Source organism: Myotis yumanensis, unplaced genomic scaffold, assembly GCF_028538775.1.
Source record: "Myotis yumanensis isolate MYYU_CA2020_CCGP unplaced genomic scaffold, mMyoYum1.0.hap1 SCAF_2, whole genome shotgun sequence".
Lineage (NCBI taxonomy): Eukaryota > Metazoa > Chordata > Mammalia > Chiroptera > Vespertilionidae > Myotis > Myotis yumanensis.
This window is the reverse complement of record NW_027223753.1, coordinates 165,058,445-165,080,745: the sequence shown is the minus strand read 5'-3', so window position 1 is coordinate 165,080,745 and position 22,301 is coordinate 165,058,445. Positions and strand designations below refer to the sequence as shown.

At 49.4% G+C, this 22,301-nt stretch overlaps 1 protein-coding gene across 1 annotated transcript in view; it reads right to left on the bottom strand.

Annotated features, from left to right (window-relative positions):
- Nucleotides 1–19,747, bottom strand: part of XXYLT1 (xyloside xylosyltransferase 1) — a 164,686-nt gene extending 144,939 nt beyond the window's left edge. Inside the window, exon 1 of the mRNA XM_070406529.1 lies at nucleotides 19,244–19,747. Coding sequence (XP_070262630.1) covers nucleotides 19,244–19,747 — 504 coding nt within the window. The remainder of the gene's footprint in view (nucleotides 1–19,243) is intronic.
- Between the last annotated feature and the right edge of the window lie 2,554 nt (nucleotides 19,748–22,301).

Sequence of the window (22,301 nt, the reverse complement as noted above, 5' to 3'; positions counted from 1 at the left end):
GTATTTGCTCTGGAGGGAGGGGGGGCGTGTGGGGGGTAAAGAGGCCTATACAATCTCACAAAGATGTCAGGCTGGTCTCTCCAGCTCCCCCATCTATCCCTATGTTTTGGTGTCTTGCCTGTAATGAAGACAAAATAAATGGCAAAGATAAACTCCCTTTCCCTTTCAAACCTCCATTCTGTGTTGAATCAAGAGCCCCCAACAGAGGAATTAAGCAACCAGCCCTGAGGACGAGCGGGCCCCAAGGACTGGAGGAGAGGAGAACCCAGGCTAAGGAACTGGACACGTGCCCTCTGAGTGCTCAGTGTGGCTGCACCAACTTTCTTCCCCTCACCTGTCCTTGTCCTTCTCACCTCCAGTAAGAGAGACCTTGTTAGCACAACAACACAGAGGTTGGGTATACAGGAGAATAACCAAGAAAAAAGGTTGGTGTGCCTTTCAGGTGCTCCGCTCTGAACACCTGTGAAGTCCTGGGCCTTCCAAGGGAACTTCCAGGATGACCACAGGAACTATGGCAAACTCCTGGGAAGGAGCTATGTCCTTGGAGGGCAAGGAAGAATCTGAGAAAAGACGAACGTGGAGAGTAGTGGAGCAAGACCAGGGGAGTAGCTCAGATGCTCCTCTGAGGCTGCTTATGAATGAACCAAAATGCAACTCCAAAAAGTGAGGGGTTGCCCTAGCCGGTTTAGCTCAGTGGATAGAGCACTGGCCTGTAGACCGAAGGATTCCGGGTTTGATTCTGGTCAAGGGTATGTACATTGGTTGCAGGTTCCTCACTGGCCCGAGCCTTGGTCCGGGCTTGTGCAGGAGGCAACCAATTGATGTGTTTCTCTCACATCAATGTTTCTCTCTGTCTCTCCCTCTCTTCTACTCTCTCTAAAAATCAACGGAAAAATATCTTCAAATGAGGATTAAAAAAAGCAACGAGGACAATAAAAAAGGTCTGTGATAATCTTCCAGACTCTGTAAGTGTTCATGACCAGTTAACGGTGACATCAGAGTGTGGACCACACCTTCCAGATAATCTTGGCATAGCTGCAGGGTTCCATAAGCATGAATCCATATTTTCCATAGCACGGTTTTGCATCCAACTCTCACAGCCCCACGTCAGCTTCACCCGGCACCCATGCCCTGCTGCCCCGCCTCCCAGGCTCCCTTCCATCTCTCAACACTGAGCAGTCGTCCTTAGAAACAAATGCACTCACTCACTCACTCTCTGCCTTTTTCCAGCACTCACTAAAGAATACTTAGTGATCCTTTTTTTGTTTGTTTTTTGTTTTTGTTTTCTATTATTGAACTCATTGGGGTGACATTGGTTAATAAAGTTATTCCGGTTTCAGGTATACAATTCCATAATACATCATCAGTATGTTGAATTGTGTGTTCACCACCCCAACTCAAGTCTCCTTCCAAGTGATCCCTTTTAAAACAATCAGTCCTTACATCGTGAGTATAATAATCTCTTAAGTCACCTCTTTTACCAATCATGAGATTTTGGTTTTTTACATTTAATGCTAAATTTTCCTGACCATAGAAAGCCGTTTTCTACAAAATAATATTTTCCACCACAAAAGATAAATGATTTGAGAGAGACGAGGGAAAGGAGGAGAGATGGAAGAGAGGGAACCTGCATTACCCTGGCTTCACGGTGAAACCTGAGCCTACGCCGAGCTAGTCTACCTCCTCACCAAGAGTCCAGATTGTAGGGCGGTCAGGTCTTTACCAGATTCCTCGATTTGTTCTTTTCTGTGTAGTCATCTTTCATGACCTATGACCTCCCAAAGAAAGCTGCGGTTTTACAAGTGACACACGCAGGGATACACGTAGAGGCCTTCCTGGTCCAACCAGGCGGGAAGGTGGCCTGCCCCACACCCCACACCCCACACCCCCTCCCCAGAGGCCCGGCCCAGCCGAGGTCCACACTGGCCCAGTCCCCACTGGCTCTCGGCCGGGGAGCACCCTGTGGAGCTCAGACCAGTCAGACTCCAGGACAGTCTCTGTCATTTTCTGAGGCTGCCCACTGTCCTCGGCATCACAAAACACCCCTGTGCAGTGTGCCCCAAGATGGTGCAAACCTATGGAATGGTACGAAAGGACTTCTAAGAGGCACACAGACCAACCATTTTATTTTAATACGTATGGATTTATTTTAATATGTAGAATACTAGAATAATTAGTAAAAGCACTTTAGAACTATGATTGCACAGGTATTACCTAAGGAGAGGCTAAGGAAAAGGAATGGGGGCGGGGGGAGGTGAGTCCGTTGAAACTACATATTAAGTAGGTAATGCTGCAGGCAGTTCCAGGATGCTGGCAAACATCATGAAGAAAACATTCTGATGACCTGACTTCCAAGATTCTGTTTCCTTCCATCACCTTCTGTTGCAGGTGAGATGATGTGTTTAAAATGCCAAATGCTGAACTGACCGCCAGGTGTTCACAGACCGAGCCCTGCCCTCCCCAAGGTCACAGGGCTGACGTCAGAACCGGTTCTACTGATTCCTGTCTAAAGCGGCCCCACTAATCCCCTTCCTGTCACCTCAGGCTAAGGCAGCCTCCTGGGCCCGTGTTCCAGACCCCGCACTTCTCTAGGCCCCACCACGCTGGGCACTGGCACGTGCTCACCGTGGGACCACAGAGAAATAAAACAAAGCGTGTGTCAGGCAGGAGCACGGACAAACATGAGCTCATGGGATTCTCGCCATGACTTGTGCGCTTTAGAGCAAAGGTGGCCGTGGCCAGAGAGGTGAAGTCACCTGTCCAACGTGACTTGGTGGATGGCCAATGCTCAGATTTGAGCCCAGGCCGTTCTGATTCCAGGATGCAAACAGCCTCTCAGTCACCAGGGACTGGCCCCACTCCGCCTCTCTCCTATTTATTCCCTCCCAGGGGCAGAGGCTACAGCCCATGTCTGAATAAGCTCGAGTGTAGAAAACCTGCTCATTCCTCTACACTATTAAGGGCCCTTTTCCTGGATGGGTACAGAATCCCCCTACTTTTCCACCCTCACAAGCCAGCATCCCCTCCCCTGGGCTAGGACGGGTCTCCCTTGCATTCTATCTCCCAGACAGTGGCCAGTGGCCCTTCTCTACCCAAAACCCAGAAGTGCCTGAGCCTATCCCTCCCTCAAAGCCAGAACCCGCCCTGGGCCTGGCCTGGATCTGGCCTCCGCCTGCCAGTTCTGCCACCCTTTCCTGCCTAATTCCCCAGCCTCCTCCTCTGCTACCCGGCCTCGCTGCTGCTCCTCAAACATGCCAGGCGCCTCCCACCCCAGCCTCCCCCTTGCTGTTCCCACCACCCAGATACTCACTCTCTCGGGAGCTGCCTGGCCAACCCCTCACGCCTCACTAGCAGTGTCCCCAATAATCCAACGAAAACCCACCATCGCCCCGCACTCCAGATGCCTCTTATCCTGCTCACACACCTATGATTCACTCACCTCCTGGGACACTATATAATTCACTTATTTGCTTATCATGGAGCAGCAGAGAGATGAAATGAAACCTGACCCTTTTGGAGCCGCTACTTCACTGTGTCTCAGGCCACAGAGTAGACAAATGATAGTGGCTCGTTTAACCAGTTAACTGCCACGACATTTTGAATTTATTTTAAAAAGGTCTGTAGACGTTTATGGCATACTAAGTCTCTTCCTCCCAGAATGGACGCAGCACAGGGCAGGGACTGTTGACCCATGCTGTCTCTGTCGTTCACTGATACAGACGGGGTGTACCAGTGTCCCAGGACCAGCTGGCCCCGCAGGCACACAGTAAACAGCGGCTCAGTGAAGGGTCACCTGGCAGCAGTACTAGATGGGGTTACATGGACTTTAAAAATGCTCGTCTCTCAGAGCACCCTGCTCCTTAGCTCTGGCTTTCCTGAGCGTCCCCTGAGGGCCAGCAGCAGCCCTTGGCTCCCCCTCTGCCAGCACGAATCTGCTTCCCCCGTCAGCCCCGAGATCAGAGGCCCTTTCCTCGAGCTGTATGAAAACAGAGGCCACTTCACATTTCAGGCCACAGGGAGGAGACAGATAGGCCACAGCTGCCCAGCGAGGCAGCCCCTGACACCCCACTGTGACCTGCCAGCTGCCCAAGGCTCGGCCTACGGCCGTGGCCAGGAAAGCGGGACCACTTTGCTAATCAAAAAAAGTAAAAGAAGTGGGTGAGCAACACATGTAGAGCCAAGAAGCCATTCAGGTCACTGATGCAACTCAGCAACTCAGCGAGGGGGACAGGTTACACAGCAGGTCACTGGGAGAGCCGGCTGCAAAGCCAGGGCCCACGCCTTCCCAGACAGCCCCAAGGGGTTTGAGTTAAGACTTGAGTAAAGGCTACTCCTCCTTGAGCTGGAAGCACCATCCTCCCTCCCCTCGCCTACAGAGATTCTGAAAATGCTGGGAAGACTGGTCCATGTCTCCACACAACCAGGAGCTTGTCGTGGTGCTAAGGAACACTCAAGTTTGCCCTCAGTTTCCCCCTATCCTATTCTCAAGCTGCCCTCAAGGTACTGCCTCCTGACACAAGGGTAGCAGGACCCCCACCAAGAGAAGGGGTCTATACCAATGCTTGGGAGAATGTGGGGTACGCGAGAGACCACCAGGCTAGACAAGAGCTTAGCAAGATCTCGGACAGATGCATACACCCAGGTCAGAGATGCTCCTGCAGGTGTGGAACCTGGAGAAACCAAGCACCTGTGTGAATGCAGATGTGTAGCTGCATGTTCACTGAAGCAGTGTTTGTGATGGCAAAACACTGCCATCTGTCAGAGGGACAATGCATAAACTGAGCTCTACCCATAACAAAATCCCACACAGCAGTGACAAGGACTAAAGAAGATCTACATGTATTAATATAAAAGAAATATCAAGAGGATATATATGAGATCACTTATATAACTGTTCAAAATATACAAAGCAATGAAATATATATAGCTATGCATATATAGTGGGTATATGTCATATATATATATATTTACACACACACACACTGAGTGGCCAGATTATTATGAACACCCCATCAGTACTTCGTTGGGCCACCTTTTGCCTTCAATACTGCCGTGATTCTTCTTGGCATTGACTCCACGAGATGTTGAAAGGTGATGCGAGGAATCTGACACCATGCCTGATGAATAGCACTGTCCAGTTCTGTGAGATTTGATGGTTATGGAACCAGCTGCCTGATGGCTCTTTTAACTTCGTCCCGCAAATGCTCAATTGGATTGAGATCTGGTGATTGTGGGGGCCACCTAAGCAAGGTAAAGTCTCCCTCATGTCCTTGAAACCACTCCTGCACAATATGAGCACCATGGCATGGCGCATTGTCTTATTGGAAGAAGCCATCTCCATTGGGATACGCCATCAACATGATAGGATGAACTTGATCAGCAATGATACTTAGGTATGTTGTGCTATTTAGACGTTGTTCCACACGAATTAAAGGGCCCAAATCATGCCAGGATAACACTGACCCCGCCAGCTTGAAGGGTTGTACTCATGCTGTGGGGTGCATGCTTTCATGCTGTTTCCGCCAAATTATCACTCTGCCATTTGCATGATACAACTGGAAATGTGATTCATTGGACCACATGACTTTTTTCCAATGCTCTACTGTCCAATCCTTGTGTTCCTGTGAGAATTGGAGATGTTTTTATCTTGGTAACTGCAGACAGCAAAGGCATTCGAATAGGCCTTCAGCTTCCATATCCCATAGGATGCAGTGTGCAGCTAATTTGCCTACAAACATCAGGTGGTCATAATAATCTGGCCACTCAGTGTGTGCGCGCGCGCGCGCGCGTGTGTGTGTGTGTGTGTGTGTGTGTATATATATATATATATATATATATATATATCCCATGTTCAAAGGCTGTTAAATCGCATTGTTTACCCATATCTTCAGAAAAAAAATCACTTCTACTGTCGTGGTAAACAACCTGCTTCCCTATTTATAATGGTCTGGCCCTCTAACAACTTCAGTGCGAAATTATAGCTAATTTGCCTACAAATGTCAGGTGGTCATAATAATCTGGCCACTCAGTGTATGTGGTAAAAGTAAAGGTACAAAACCCCAATTCCATAAAGCACACCACCTTCTCGTGGATGATAGAGAACAAACACCTCAGGGGGGAGTAGGATAGAGAAGAATTAGGGGTGGGCTAAATCTATAATATTTTGTTTCTTTTTAAAAAAGTATCTAAGCAAATATGGCAAAATGTTAGAGCCTATTTAACCTATATAGTAGGAAAATAAGTGTCTATTACATTTTTTCTGACTTTTTCTGTATTTTGATATCTCAGAATTTAATGTATAAAAATACTAAAAATAACATTTTAAAAAATGAAATACGACATAGGAGGAGAGAGAGCAGGACTATGCAATGTAAATTAGCTGGCAACACTCTTTATAATAGAAAGGCGAGAGAGGGAGCAAGGAGGAGCATTACCGCTGGGTCCTGACTTCCACATGTTACTTGGTGGGAGTGGGACCACTTAGGATTGTCAAATGAACCTGGAGAAGAGTCAAGGAAGGGTTCCTGGAAGTGATTCAAAAGAAGAAAACCATACACACAGAGATGTTCTCTGTGGTGTTCTTTATAGTGTTAAAACTCAGAAACCCACAGAATAGTTTACAAAAGAAATGTGACAATAACTTACACTACAGCCATACAATCAGTAAGTGCAAGACCAGACAGAAAGATAGGAAAGTGCTTATGAGATGCACCCCACGTTGGTCCCATGTTACGTGAAATGAACAGAGACTCGAATTCCCCCACTACACCTAACGTGTGTTACGAAGGGAACATGGAAAAATTACAATGGTTCCTTAGATTTAGAGTTCTATACTTTCTGTAGAAGCTGGTCACGGGATGGGGGACGATGGGCTCCCAGGGGGCCCTGGCACTGCTCCCAACTGCCATTTTTCTCTCAGCTCTTTCTCCTCCCACTTTCTCACACCCAGCCCACCGCCCAGGATTCCTCAGAGCTGTGTATAGCATAGGTCAGCTCACATAAGGGGAGCCCACTCCTCGGCACCAGAGATCCTTGTAACAGACACGGCAGGACTCAGGTTGACAGAGTGCAGACCTGGAAATGAGAAGCAGCAGGATTCTCTATAGGACCACCTCCCATCACATACATGGGCTGGGCCCCCGGGGGCTAGCAGGGCCGGGCAAAGGGACAGTGGGTGCCTTTCAGAAGGTTCGGGGGCCTGCACCTGCGGAGACCCATTCAGCTTTATTCTGCAGCAGCCACTCAGTGAGGCATGAAGCAAAGCCATTCAATGTACACAAAACACAGGCGAAGGCTGGGCAGTCACAGGTGGATAAGAAAAACGTGTCAGGCCAGGAACAAAAGCCAAAAGCAAACAAGCACAGAAAGACCAGCATAGCCCAGAACTGGCTTCAGAAATAAACAAAAGGGACAGCAGGCAGGGAGAGAGCAGAAGACCTGGTCCCAGACCCCTTGTCCACTGACCAGCTGTGTGGCCTAAAACAAGCTACTTGGCTTCTCTGGGCCCCAGGATCCGAATAGGTAAAGGGAAGGGACAGGACTACATGGCCTTTCCAATTCCCTCCAGCCCTGACCTCTGGTGACCTGCTGCCAAATGAGGGAGGTGGGGCTCAAAACACATGGTCCTCTAAGATCCCTCATATTAAACAGAGGCCACCAGTGTGGTAAGGTCGTGTGTGAGGAGGTGGAGGCTCAGATGGGTTACAACCAGGGCCTCACTGCTCCCAAATGTCACAGACCTCATTTGAGCCCAAATCTTGGCCTCCGCGCCCTGCGCTCCTGCCCTGGGGCCTCTCCTGGGCAGGCCCGGGACAGAGGCTGCTGCTGGTGGGAGGCACGGTGAGCTGCAGTGAGGAGAGAAAGAACAAGGGTGCTCCCAGGCCCAGGCCGACCAGAGCAGGCAACAGAGGCCAGCCTCCGGGACAATCTCTGCCCACCCACCCGACTTGATCACGTAATAGGGCCGCTTAGCTGTCATTACCCCACTACATAAAACAAATGGCTTTCATTTAAAAGGCATTAAGTTAATGGCAGGCTTCGTGCCAGGTGACAGGGCTCTCTGGCCTGGGGACGGGCGGTTGGAAGGTGAGGTTGCCCCAGTCATCCTGACCAGTCAGTCCTCAGCGGCCCAGGGGCCAGTGTGTGACTGGGAGGCCAAAGGCAAGAGCCGTGCACAGGTGAGGAGGGAAAGCGGGGGCCCTTCCAGGTACTCCCTGCCCTCCTGGGGCCATCCGTGCAGGAGGCCTCCGTTCGCAGCCCCTCCCGCTGCGGCCCAGCTCCTCCCCCGGCCAGAGACAGACTGGGGACGCTCCCATTCACCGCACTGCGTGGCCCTGAGGTGGGAATCCAAGCCCACCTGTGGGCCACCCTCACGCTGCCTGCCAGGATCAGCACGCAGGTCACGGTACCCCTCCCTCCATGCCCGCATCTCGGGGATTTGGACCACTCACCCAACTTCCCACTTAACGCCAGGACACCTGGGCTGCAAGAGCTCGTGGTGGGTGAGCGGGGCCCCACCTGCACAGAGCTGCAAGCGACACATTTCCCCTTTTTAAGAGGAAGCCCGCCTCCCGCACCCGGAGGGCTCGTGCTAGCTGTGATGAGACCCGATGAGACCCCAGATGGAGCGGAAAGGATGCGCCAGCGCCTGCGGAAACTGGGCTGTGCTGGGGTCACAGGGCGGGACCCAGGAGGGTGGAGGAGGCTCGTGTGCAGTCACCCCCGCCCCCATCCACACTCTTCCCTCTGCAGAACTGCAGGGAAGCGCTGACGGCCTCTCCATCCAGGACCCAACCTCCCAGCTTTGCATCCACCCTTTTCAAAGGGCCTCATCAAAGCAGGTTTCCACCGCACGCAGGAAGGAAACGATCGCCCACAATCACCGCGCAGACTCCCTTTCATTTCAGTCTTCCTTTCTAAAACAGTGGGGGAGGGATGCTAGTGGAGAAAGAACAAAAACTAGAACAAAAACTGCTCTGCGGCCGAAACCGGTTTGGCTCAGTGGATAGAGCGTCGGCCTGCGGACTGGAAGGTCCCAGGTTCGATTCCGGTCAAGGGCATGTACCTTGGTTGCGGGCATATCCCCAGTAGGAGATGTGCAGGAGGCAGCTGATCGGTGTTTCTCTCTCATTGATGTTTCTGACTCTCTGTCTCTCTCCCTTCCTCTCTGTAGAAAATCAATAAAATATATTTAAAAAAAAAAAAAACTGCTCTGCGTATGCGCTGGGCTTGTAAGGCAGCAGAAACAGCGCGGGGCTGGTTCCATGCGCCGGGCTCCGGCCAAGCAACCATGGTGCAACGGCGCCCTCCAGCGGCCGCGCGGCGCGGCGCGGCGCACACGGCTTGTCAGGGCAGGAAGCCACCCAGCCTTGGGGCAGGAGAGCACTGGGCCCAGGACTGGGTCTCAGGGAGGCGGGGTGTGGTGACGCGCAGGAAAGGCAACTCCTCCTCCTCCGGGCGGGAAGGCCCCCGCGGGAGCTCCCTCCAGCGCGCACCCCCAAGCAGGACACACCATGAGGTTTTCCTCCAATGAATATTGCTCCCCCGATACTGTCTCCCTGGATGATCTCAAGCACAGGGCAGCTGGAAAATCAACCCCGAGGGACCTACAAAAGTTTGGCCTCCTAGAGATCAGTGTGATGCCTTCACACCCCAGCCAGAGATATCCGTAAGGACACAGGGAGATGAGGCCCCGTTGAGATGGGTGAAAACAGGCCCTTACCCTGCCTCTGCCGTGGGAGTTAGGTCACCCTCCCCTTCCAAAAGGGGCCAGAAGCTGCTGATCACACCGACCCTCAGACAGTCAAGGCAAGGGCCTGGGCTGGTCCTAACCCAGCTCTGGGTGGATCTGAACAGGTGGCTGTCCCTCCACCTCGGGTCTGTCAGCTCACTGGAGGCCCGGCTGCACAGCCAGGTCCAGAGTTCTCTTCCCACTCCAATGCTTGTGGACTCTGCAAGGCTCTGTGAAGCGAGTGAGACTGAAGCAGCACTGCAGCAAGCAGCCTTGTTCAGACTGAATGTATCTGTTAGGGGCCGCTGGGCGGGAGATGATACAGACTGTGAGGTAGGCTGCAGCCCACCCCGCACCACTCCCCCCCCTCCGCCGCACCCCGTCTTGTAGTGTCTCCTACTCCCCAAGTCATGTCACCTAGTCCGGCCTCATGGGTTAGTGTGGGAAACCAAGTAAGACACCAGGCATCTCAAACTTGGGGATGCCTTATGGGTGACAGTGATGCCCAGATGAGACGCTGGTGAAAGCACTTTTGTACACTCTGAAGTGCTGGAAGAAAGCTGTGGTTACTGTTATTCTCCTAATCAAGTCTTCACAGTAGTAACACTCCCTCTTTCATTTTAGGTAGAACATGACGGGACATATCAGAAATTTCCAAACCATGTTCTTCAAAATACAAGTGTTTCCAGAGAGACACTTGCAGGGTGAGGGGAGGAGAGTCAAGGTACCTGTTTTTTCTTCTAAAATGCATTTTAGTAAAAATGTAAGAAAAATACCAAATAAATTCATGTTTGTCCTTATCGATATATAATCATGTCATCATTAGTCTTTAGGGAAATGCAAATCAAAACCACAATGAGATGCTACATCACACCCACTAGGATGGCTATAATAAAAAAGACAGACAACAAGAGCTGGCGAGGATGTGAAGAAAACTGGAATCCTCCATACATTGCTGGTGGGAATCCTCCATACATTGCTGGTGGGAATGAAAATGGTACAACTACTTCTGACAACAGGCTGGCAGTTCGTCACAAAGCTAAACAAAACTGCCATATGACCCAGCCATTCCACCCCTAGGTTTATACCCAAGCGACCTGAAACCATATATCCACACAAAAACTTGTAAATGAATGTTCACAACAAATTATTCATAACAGCCAAAAAGTGGAAACCTAAATTCATCAACTAATGAATGAATAAAATTTGGTATATCCATATAATGGAATATTATTCAACCATTAAAAGGGAGAAAGTACTGACACATGCACACAAACCTTGAAAACACTACGCTAAGTGGAAAAAGCCAGGAACAAATGATTACAGAGTGAATGACTCCATTTATATGAAATGTACAGAATAAGCAAATTTATAGAGACAGAAAACAGATTAGTGGTTGCCAGGGCTGAGGGGGGAAGGGAAGTGGGGAATGACTGCTGATGGGGATAGGATTTCTTTTGGGGTTGATAAAACATCCTGGAATTAGTGGTTATAATTGAAAAACCTTGTGAATAAGTTAAAAACTACTGAAATGTGGCCTGGCCAGTGTGGCTCAGTGGTTGAGCATCAACCCATGAACCAGGAGGTCACAGTTCGATTCTTGGTCAGGGCACATGCCAGGGCTGTGGGCTCTATCCCCAGTAGGGGTGAGCATGAGGTAGCCGATTGAAGATTCTCTCTCATCATTGACCAGTTAACTGCCATGCGTCCAAAATGAAAACCATTCCCATACGCCATAATATTTTGAATTTAATTTTAAAAATCAACAACTTGCGTCTATAGACGCTTATGGCATACAAAGGGTTGATATTTCTATGCCTCTCTCCCTCTCCTTTCCTCTCTCTGAAATCAATGAAAACATATTTTAAGAAACTACTGAATTATAAATTTTAAAGGGTGAATTTAATGGTATGTGCATTTTTTAATTGCAAAAAATATATTGTTGTCTTTTTAAAAATGGCCCATGAGAACAGAGAACAGTAAGGAAATCATGAAGCATTACTGGTTTCCAAAGCTGGACCATTTCATGTGTACATTGAAGCCCCCATAGCATTTACCAATCACCCATGTATCAATGTATTTCATCTACATGATGAACCTTGGCCTATGTTACTGCCTTTACCTTATGACCTTAACGCATACCTGTGAAATTACCCAGAATTTATTGTATACAATACAGTAACACTATACAAAGTTATTCCCTACAGATCCATAACTAATCTTCCACGAGAAATGTATTGGTACACAAACTACTACAGCTGTCTCATGAACATACAGTGGGGCCTTGACATACGAGTTTAATTCGTTCCGTGACGGAGCTCGTAACTCAAATTACTCGTATGTCAAATCATTAAAGTGAATGAGTGAGACACGTGATGCCGGGCTGATGTTGTGGCGTTCACTGTGACGTTCGTTAGGCCAACTAGCGGTGGGGTATCTGAAGCTGGCTCGTAACCTGAAAGCAAAAAATCAGCCGAGAGACAGCTCGTATCTCAAAAAAACTCGTTAGTCGGGACACTCGTAAGTCAAAGCCCCACTGTATTATCATTTAAAAGAGTTTCACTGTTAAATGCATGTGGTAAAATAGCACTGTTCTCTAAATTCTACAGCATAAAATGCCCTCTTTTCAATGAGCCTCTCATTTCAGGACACATCTCTTTCATCACCTTTTTGCAGACTTTCGAAACCTATTCACACGTGTCATTCTGGTGCGAGGCGCCTGCTGCCCTGACAAGCTGGAGAACCTGCATCTCAGTGTCACCTGTTTGTCGCTGGCTCCCTCGGTGAGATAGCCAGCATCCAGGTGCTTACACTCAGGCTTCTTTCAAGCCCCAACTATGAGCGGAGGTTCTCTTCTTTTCAAAGACACTCACAGTTTTGCTCTTGCAGTAAAAGAACCTCCAGAAATCCCCAATGTGCACAGAGAGCTTTAGCCGTTGTCTTGTCACTCTAGTCCTCAGCACACACTGCTCTGGGAATCCAACAATCGCTTCTAAGAATGGAATGCACGTGGCTTCCTTCTTATTCCTCACTTGTCATCTGGGGATTGAGCCGCCACCCAGCCGCATGCTCTAGGGAGGCTGAAGCTTGGTGCACGGAGGGCAGATCACCAAGTACACTATGATTTCTTTGGTTTAATTAACACAGCCATCAATCAGTCAACTATAAAATATTATTGAGAACCTCGAATGTGCCAGGAACGGTGCTAAGAATATAATGGGGATGGGAGGAAGAGGGAGCACCTCCATTTCCATTGTTTCATGCCTCTCCATGGAGGATGCTCCATAAAACCAGCACTCCCGGCCTCTTGCTCCCGCCCATCTCTCCTCCCCACGGGGCACACACAAATGCCTCCCTTAATGCAGGAGTAGAAACTGATCTGATGGGCACGTGTGGGAGGTATGTCTGACCTGGCCGCCTCTCCCTGGCCCTGGAATTGCCTACAGAGCCTGCCCAACCCTGAAGGAAAGCCAGTGGCTGTCCAGAGCTGCCTGTCCCTCCAGAAGTCTGTCTGGTTTTTATGTTCCAGGTTAGGTGGCTCCTGCTCCCTGTGTCTGTGTATCACTTCCAACCAGGCCAGAATGGGGGGGGGGGGGGGGGGGCAATTACGGGGTTCCTGTCTACCTCAGTAAATGAAGAAGGTAAGTTATATCCTGCCCTCATGGAGATTATATTCCAGTAGGGAGAGGCAGACTGCAAACAAAGAGGACAGTTATTTTCTCAAACTTTTGGAGCACACTCCTACCCAAGGTCTTTCTGACAAGAGCTCTCTTCCAGGGTCCAAATAGCTCGCACTTCCTTCAGGCCCTGCTCAAATGTCACCTTGGCAGTGTGCCATCCCTGACCGCTTTTACCAAACAGCCAACAACCTCCCACCCCGACACACATACACTCCATGGGTCCTCATCCTCTTGACTTCTCCCTATACAACTAATCACAACCTGACTCACTCTACATGTACTTGTTACGTGTGTAAAGTCTACCTCCCACACATCCCCCACAACCCCAGAATGTAGGCTGCCTGAGGACAGGGACTAGGTCCTGTTCCCGCTGTTCACAGGCACCTAGAACAGTGCCTGGCACAGGGCAAGCGATCACAAACATCAGTTGAATGAATGAATGAATGAATGAACAAGTGAATATGTGCTACAGACAAGGTGATGAGAAAGATAACGAGGGTGGGGGCTGCTTTTGAAAAGGGGCTCAGTGAAGGCCTTTCTGAGTGGTGAACATCTGAGTTGTAACACGGTGATAGCACAAGAGAAACACCACAGCGCAGCAATACGGCTGCACTCCTCCGAGGGCGAGCCAACAGTGGCTCAGTGAGCCTCACTGGGCCTCTGCAGGGGACTGGCCACCCCAAAAAGGAGATGGCACGGGGTCATGCCAGGGGCACTGGGGCCTAACCGTCGTATTGATTTTCCCAGAAGTCAGCAGGGTAGTACCGTGTTGTGAGACTGGACACACAACCAATACAGCAGCACTGGGCTGAATGCATTACAGCACAGTGCCATTTAACCCTCACCACCAGGTGAGGTGGGGGTTCAATTCTCTTTTCACAGAGGAGGCTGAGGAGGCCCTGAGAGGCAAGGCGGATTCCCCACAATCACCCAGCTAGGAACTGGCCAACTGGGGTTGGAACTCAGTGATGTCTCTCTCCCTCAGGACCATCTCACGCCCCAGGCAGTGAGTTTGCAGCGGGAATGTCCATGAGTGTGATGCTAAGTGACATGGGCTCCTGGATGGCGCGGGCTGTGCCTGACCCATGTCTATGTCCCCTGCAGCTTTGAATTCAGGGGCCCCATCCAGTGGGTGCTTGGTCATTCTTGAGGCTTCACAGCGCAGTGTGGGCTCCTGAAGGGTAAGGCAGAGAAGGCTGATTCCCCCAAAACCTGCCCTCTCCTCTCCTCCCTGATTAGCTGACCTCTTTTTTATTTTTTTTATTTAAATATATTTTTATTGATTTTTTACAGAGAGGAAGGAAGAGGGATAGAGAGTTAGAAACATCGATGAGAGAGAAACATCGACCAGCTGCCTCCTGCACACTCCCTACTGGGGTTGTGCCCGCAACCCAGGTACATGCCCTTGACCGGAATCGAACCTGGGACCCTTCAGTCCGCAGGCCGACGCACTATCCACCGAGCCAAACCAGTTTGGGCTGACCTCTTTTTTAAATGGGGTACTCTGCTTTGGTCCTACAGCCTGCTGCTGGAACACAGGTGTGATGACTAAATCTCTAGCAGCCAACCTGGAACATGAGGACAAGGGCCACTCCCCAGAGATGGTGAAACAGAGAATTGGAAGGAGCCTAGGACCCTGAAAACTTCACGAAGGGCCCAGCAATGCCAACCTCTGGACTTCATTTAGATGAGAAATAAAGCTCAATCTTGCTTGTTTTTGTTTTTTATTTATATATTTTTATTTATTTCAGAGAGGAAGGGGGAGAGAGATAGAAACATCAATAATGAGAATCATTGATCAGCTGTCTCCTGCACGCCCTACAGTGGGGATAGGCCCTGACCGAGAATCAAACCATAACCTCCTGGTTCATAGGTCGATGCTCAACCACTGAGTCACACCAGCTGGGCTCTATTTGGGGTTTTCTTGGCATATTCCAGTGATGGCGAACCTTTTGAGCTCGGCGTGTCAGCATTTTGAAAAACCCTAACTTAACTCCGGTGCCGTGTCACATATAGAAATTTTTTGATATTTGCAACCATAGTATAAAAAAGATTTATATTTTTGATATTTATTTTATGTATTTAAATGCCATTTAAAAAAGAAAAATCAACCAAAAAAATGAGTTCGCGTGTCACTTCTGACACACGTGTCATAGGTTCGCCATCACTGGCATATTCTATCAAACCTGATCAACAGCAAGGAAGGGTTGTAGAAGAGAAAAATCTCGACCTAAGTTTGAGAAGGGTAGGATTCCACTTGACAGAATGAGACAGCAGGGGGCTCAGAAGCTCGTCCTACAGCCCAGGGAGGACTGGCTGGACAAGGAAGCTGAAGCCAGCGGCTGAGGGTCTGGAATGTGGGAGTACCTGGGATGACTGTTAGCCAGGAGCCAGGAGGTTTTGAGTGGAAGTGGTCTGATAACACCAGCACTTCAGCAAAGTGAATGCGGCAGCCTTTCCCAAGCCAGCAAAACCAGGATAGCCTGGATGGATGAGAGCTGCGGAGTCAAATGTTTCCTGAGTGTCTAGTAGGTGCAGGCCTTGTGCTCCCGGCGGCACAGGACAGAATCCTGGAGCTGAGTCTGAAAGATGTCAGAAGCGCACCAGGCACTCCTGCAGCCTTTACAGCAGTGCCTCCCATGTCTGCCTCTGCAGCCCCACACAAACTCAGATTCCCAGGCCCACCCAGAAGAGTAGGACCCACAGACAGGGGCGGGGATTCTGTATTTTTAGTAGCTGTGCCCAGGTAATACTATGTACAGTCCATGGACATATTAAATAGGCTGGTACCTAAAACATAGGTTTGATGTTTATTTAAAAAAAAAATCCAAATAATATATTTCCATACTATTAGAAGCCAACAAACCAGTAGATTTTGAAAGACTTTCCATAATAGTCGAAACAACTAAGTAAATGTGTTGGTGTTTTGTTTTTTTAGCTATTTAATTAACCACAATGTAATCTAAGGTCACTAATAACTAATAGATCTATGATCTATTTCTGCAATCATTTCAGCAAAAAAATACTTATGTGCCACTTGAATATAGCCTGAGACCTCCAAGTGTGAGCATGAGTTCTATGCTAGCCCTGTTCTGCATCTTGCAGACATGTGGAGTCCCAGAGCCCATGCCTGCGGGTTTCCCAAGATGTTCTAACACACTTCAGGGCAAGTCTCTCTGGGAGTGAACTTACAAGAGAGAAATGCTCCTTAAAGGGGAAACATGGTACAAAGGGAAAAACATTGGTCTAAGACACAGGTCAGTAGCCCCCTTCTTTACCCCCCAATTGGCCTTGGGTAAGTTTCCTCACCTGTTGTGCTATACGCTCTTGAAGATCCCTTACAGCTCTGATGCAACCAGGGTGAGAATTTTTATAGTTTCCTTCTTCCTAATTAATATTGGAAAATGATTCTCAGTAAAAAATGCACTCCCATATACAAGGCATGATGTGTGGTACTGGGGATACAATATTTAAAAGAAATCAGGGTCCATGCCCTTAAGGAGTTTATGGTCTAGAAAGACAAATAATTCACTCAATAATTATGTAACTGCAACTGTCATAAATATTACTAAGGAAAAGTACTTGGTGCTATGACAGAGCATAGTGAGACCTCAGGAAAAGTTTACCAAGCAAATATAACATTTGTGCTGAAAGCAGAGGACCAGTTAAGAGGAGCAATTTTCTGCTAGAACTGATAAACCCTTATCTGACCACCTGGCTAGAAGCCCCCAAACTCTCACCACTGATACCTCAACAGGCTGGTGTTAATACCTCAGGTCACTTGCAGCTGCCTCCAGGCCTTGGGTGACAGCTATGGCTGTCAGAACCGGGCCCAGTAGACGGAGAGAAACACATAAAACAGAGACTCCAAGCTGGACCTGCCCCTGGACCAATATTTCTGGTGCTATGTGCCAAGCGTTATGCAGAGGGATGGGAGATTAGATATGATATTGTAACAGCACCGGAAGGTACACAAGGGAGGAAGAGGAAGATATGCCCTCTCCCCCTAAGGAGGGGATAGTGTCTGAAGATGGGCAGGCCTTGGAGATGGAGAGAGAAAGCATCCTGACAGTAGATCAACATAAACAAAGCATGGAAAGCACTGGGTGTGCAACAACGGTAGCTGGAGCTCGGGACGAGGGATAGCAGAGAGCTGGCAGTGATGAACAATGGGCCTGAGTTGCTACCTTTAACTCAGAAAGTGAACAGATGACAATGCTGGTCTTCAGGGTGGTGTCTGGTGTCAAATTACAGCTCCCACCCAGACTGGCCCTACATCCAAGAGCCCTAGGTTTTCTCCACTGGACTAGAGCAGCGTTTCTCAAACTTCAGAGTCCTAAGGACCATCTGGGACAGGTTGCCAGGCCCCACCTCCAACTGGAAGATGCCAAGGGCCCCTCCAGCCCCAAGCTCCAGGCCCTGGATTCTTGGCCTCCTACAACACAGAGTCCAGGCCTGGGTGACCTTCCCTGACTATGGTGAGTGTTCCTGGTAAGCAGGGGACAGACCTTGGATGCTATGGGGAAGCAGGAATGGAGAGCTGTGGAGGGCTGGGCCCAGACTGTCTCCTAGTCTAGGGACACTCTCAAAAAAGGTGAAAGTGAAGAGTAGCCAAGGGCCCAGGAGGAAAGGACATTCCGGGCAGACAGTACAGCTTGTCAATGCAAAGGCACATTCAGTACAGTTACGATCTCAGGTGCATGTAGGTGAAGGATGAGAAACAAAGCTGGAAGGGATGTCCAGGCCCACAACATAGGTAGCCCTACCAAGGAACTAGGACTTGAGTCTGTAGGCAACAAAAAGCCACAGCAGACCCCTAAAGCCCGCAGGATCCTGGCAACGGCTCCCCTTAGTCAGTTACTGAGCACAAATACATGGGACACTATTCTTGCCTCCCCACCACACCCCACCACCACCATCAGTCTCCATCCTTTACTATCACCTACGATTCCTATCCAAAAATCAAACCTCGGATCCCCTCTGTGCAGCTACAGGTCAAAATGAGGCAAGCAATTTGACTACCAGAAGGCAATTAACACTCAGCCAGGATCCCAGTCTCTGACATGACAGGGAAAGGTTGGTCCAGCCTGCAACAAGTTGGCTAGCTAGCTCTGCTCTCCCCAGCTCTGCTCTTGCAGCTTTCTTTCTCTTGCTCCTTTGGAGGAATCAGCAACCCTAAATGAGTTCACGATCCTTGAGGGTGGGAAGGAAGGGACGGTCGGGGGTGGGGGAAGAGATGGTTCACACTGGCTGGGTTTGAGGTTGACCAGTTCCCACTGAAATACCTTAAAAACCAGAAGAAACGTTGGAGCAACTTCAACAATTCACGCAGCCTCACTAAGAAAGGTCCTGTCCAATAGACTCTGCACAGGATGACTACTGGTGTCTTCAAATGACCTGCCTCATCCTCAAAAGTCAAAGACTAAGAGAATAAAAAGAGGTGCAGACTCTGAAGGTACTGCTGAATCTCGCAATGCTAGCAAAGAGGGGTGTGCTGATTCTCTCGAGGGGGCCGCAGTTAATGGGGAGGGGGTGGAGTTCTAGTCAGGGTTGTCAAGTTAACACGGCGGCTCCACTCCTGCACCAGCTGAGTGCATGGGGCTCACGGACAATACTTTCAGTTCGCAATGAAAGCACATTTCGGACGGGGGGTGGGGTGAGGGGTGCAGGGGCGGTGGTGGTGAGGAGTTAGGCTTCCAGAGGCGTTGGCAGTGGGCAGCGCAACAAAGGCACTCCCCTCACAACCCCTGGAACCTGGCCTGGCCCGCACAGTGGCCGCCCTGGGGACGCGGTGGGCCAACCGCCCGGAGCCCCCAGCGGCGGCCCCGCTCACCTTGCACTTGAAGCCGGCGGCGGGCGGCAGCAGCTCCCGCAGCAGGGCCTTGGCCACCTCGCGGCTGGCCTCCTCGCTCACGAAGTGCAGGTTAAGCACCTCATGCGCCTCGAACTTGGCGAGGCGCAGCAGGGAGCGCAGCGCGACGCGGGCCTTGGCCTGCAGCGCGGCGTTGTGCTCCGCCTTGGTGAACATCATCAGCAGGTGGTAGTCCACCGGCCCGGCCCCGCCGCCGTCCAGGCTCTTGGCCTTGGCACCCAGGGCGGGCGCCACGGACCCGCGCGCCTGTTCCGGCACCGGCGGGGAGGGCGCCGCGGGGGCTCCGGCGCGGGCCTCCTTCAGCCTCTTGGTGGCGCTGGAGAAGGTCTCCCGGCCCGAGCCCAGGTAGTAGAAGGCACAGACGGCGAGCGCCGCGGCCAGCAGCAGCGCGCAGTAATGGGAACGCACCGCGCCCAGGCGCGCCATGGCCCGAGCGCACGGGGGCCCGCCTCGGAGGATGCCCATGCGGCCAGGACCGGTCACCCAGCAGCCGGAGAGGAGCCGCGGAAACCCGTCGCCCGGCAGCCACTTAGCGGCACCGGCGGCGGGCGGCGGCCATGGCGGGGGCGGAGCTACGCTGCACTGAACCAATCCGAGGGCGCTGATGCGCGGAGAGGCGTGGCCAGAGCTGCCCCGCAGCCGCTGGGTCCTAGGTTCAAAAGGATTGAAGCCGGGATGAACCGCGGCAGTGTGATCTGAGCAGCGACTCGGGGTGGAGAAAGCCAAAGGCCTGCATGAGCTGTGAAATCTTGACCTCCAATCAGCGGTTCTCAACCTGTGGGTCGCGACCCCTTTGGCGGTCGAACGACCCTTTCTTTCACAGGGGTCGCCTAAGACCATCCTCCATATCAGATATTTACATTACGATTCATAACAGTAGCAACATTAGTGATGAAGTAGCAACGAAAATAATTTTATGGTTGGGTCACAACATGAACTGTATTTAAAGGGCCAGAAGGTTGAGAACCACTGGTTCCTCCCTAATTTCTTTGAGGCCTTAAGTTCTCTCCCGACTTCACTCACATCTTGGAGACCAACTGCAGCTGGGGAATTTAAACTAGCCATTTCCTTCCCCCATTCACGGTGAAGTAGGGTTGACACTTGTGGATAGAAAAAGCCTTTCACCCGAATTGTCATCTCTGAGGCGACCAGAGGCATCTAAAGAATGTGGCCAGCAGGGGGACCCCGCTGCCCAAAACTTCGGAACAGATCAGAGAGCCCCAAAGGAATAATACCAGAGATTGTAATACCAATTCTTTTTTTTTTTTAATCTTTATTGTTGAAAGTATTACATGCGTCCCCTTTTTCCGCCCATTGACCCCCTCCAGCCCGCTCCCGCCCCCCGCCCCAAGCCTTCACCACCCTATTGTCTGTGTCCATGGGTTATGCATATATGCATACAAGGTTTTTACTTCAACACTTAAAAAGCCATAAAATGTACCGGGTAGTTTTGCAAATTCTAAACGAAGGCACATTGAGGTAAATTCTCCGAGGGCACACACACTAAGGTCCTTTTGAACCTAGGACCCATTGCCAGCTTTGCCCCTACATTTGGAAACTGTCAACTATATAAAAACTCATTAACTTCAGTATCTTAAGGACTGATGATACACCCTAGTGTGTAAGTACCTGGTAAACATGTACAAATGGCCTGTGTGCTTGAAGAGGTGGAGGTGAAAATACATGGAAAAACTCTCTCTCCAGTCTATTGTGCCATGCCATTATTCCTCAAAGTGTGGTTCCCAGACCACAATTCATCTCATTTTTAACCCTTGTTCTTTTCAACCAGAGCAACACTTTCCTGAAAAACATTGGACCCCTGAAACAGGCTTGTCAGAAAATTCAATGCATAACTTTTTAAAAAAGACCAAAAAAAACCCAAAACCCCTAATGGCAGAATTAGCTCAGTTGAGTAACAGGTTCTTTGATTCGTGTAATCTTCACAACTCTGAGAGGTAATATTTGCACTTTACAATATAGGAAGCTGAGATTTAGACAAATAAATTACCCAAATCTAGTTGGCTAATGAGTAATGGAACCAGGACCCTAACCTGAGTCTCACTGCTTCCAAAGCTCAAGCTTTTAGCCAAGATTAGCACAGAAAGCAGTAATTGTGTGTATTGTACCACAATCTTCAGCAGATGACACTGTGGCTAAGAGAGCAAGCTCTCTTAAGAGCCTGTTAAAAGTAAGTTAAGAAGCTGGACTTCCACACTGGAAGACCACTGTGCCTCTACAAGCTGATAGATATCAAGGAAGTTACAAAATTTCTCTGAGCTGCAATTACACCCATATACAAAATGGGGTTAATACTGGTACCTATGCCTCATGGGGTTATGAGAGAAAATAGATTAAAAAGCAGAACTGTATCTAACAAATAGTTACTACTAACTGTAGTAAACAAATATAAAATATGCTAGGAATGCCAAGCTCTTTAAAAAAAAGTCTAAATAGCCAATAAATACCAAAATACAATTTAGCAATCATAGCTTTTTGTGGGTATTTACAAACACTAAACCCCACATCTCCATTAAGACTTCATTACATGTTCCACAGAATCCCCACAGCAGTGTGCTACAGCTATATTATTATCCCAATGATTGTTTATAAGGGAGAAATAATTCTCAAATTGTGCCTTTTAAGCCTCCAACCTACACCATCAATAAGGTAGCTCTTTCCTCTGTCACTTATTCTAGAATTTATTCAGCTAATATTTTCTTCTTCAGACCTTTATAAGACCTCAGTACTCCTAGGATTAATGAATAAGAAATGAATAACAAGATAATTTAAATTTTACAAAGAAAATCAGTTGACACAGGAAGGAACTGGTCTTATCTCAAGATTCCCTTATTTCCAATTCTTAGTGAAAACTAATTTTGCAGCTTCCTGAAGAATGCTATTGCCTGGAATCTAAAACAGTAAGTTGAAAGTAGTAGCCGGTCATTTGTTCAGTAGTTACCAAGTGACTACTACACTTCATGCCAAGCATCATAGCATCAGAGGATACAGCAATAAAAAA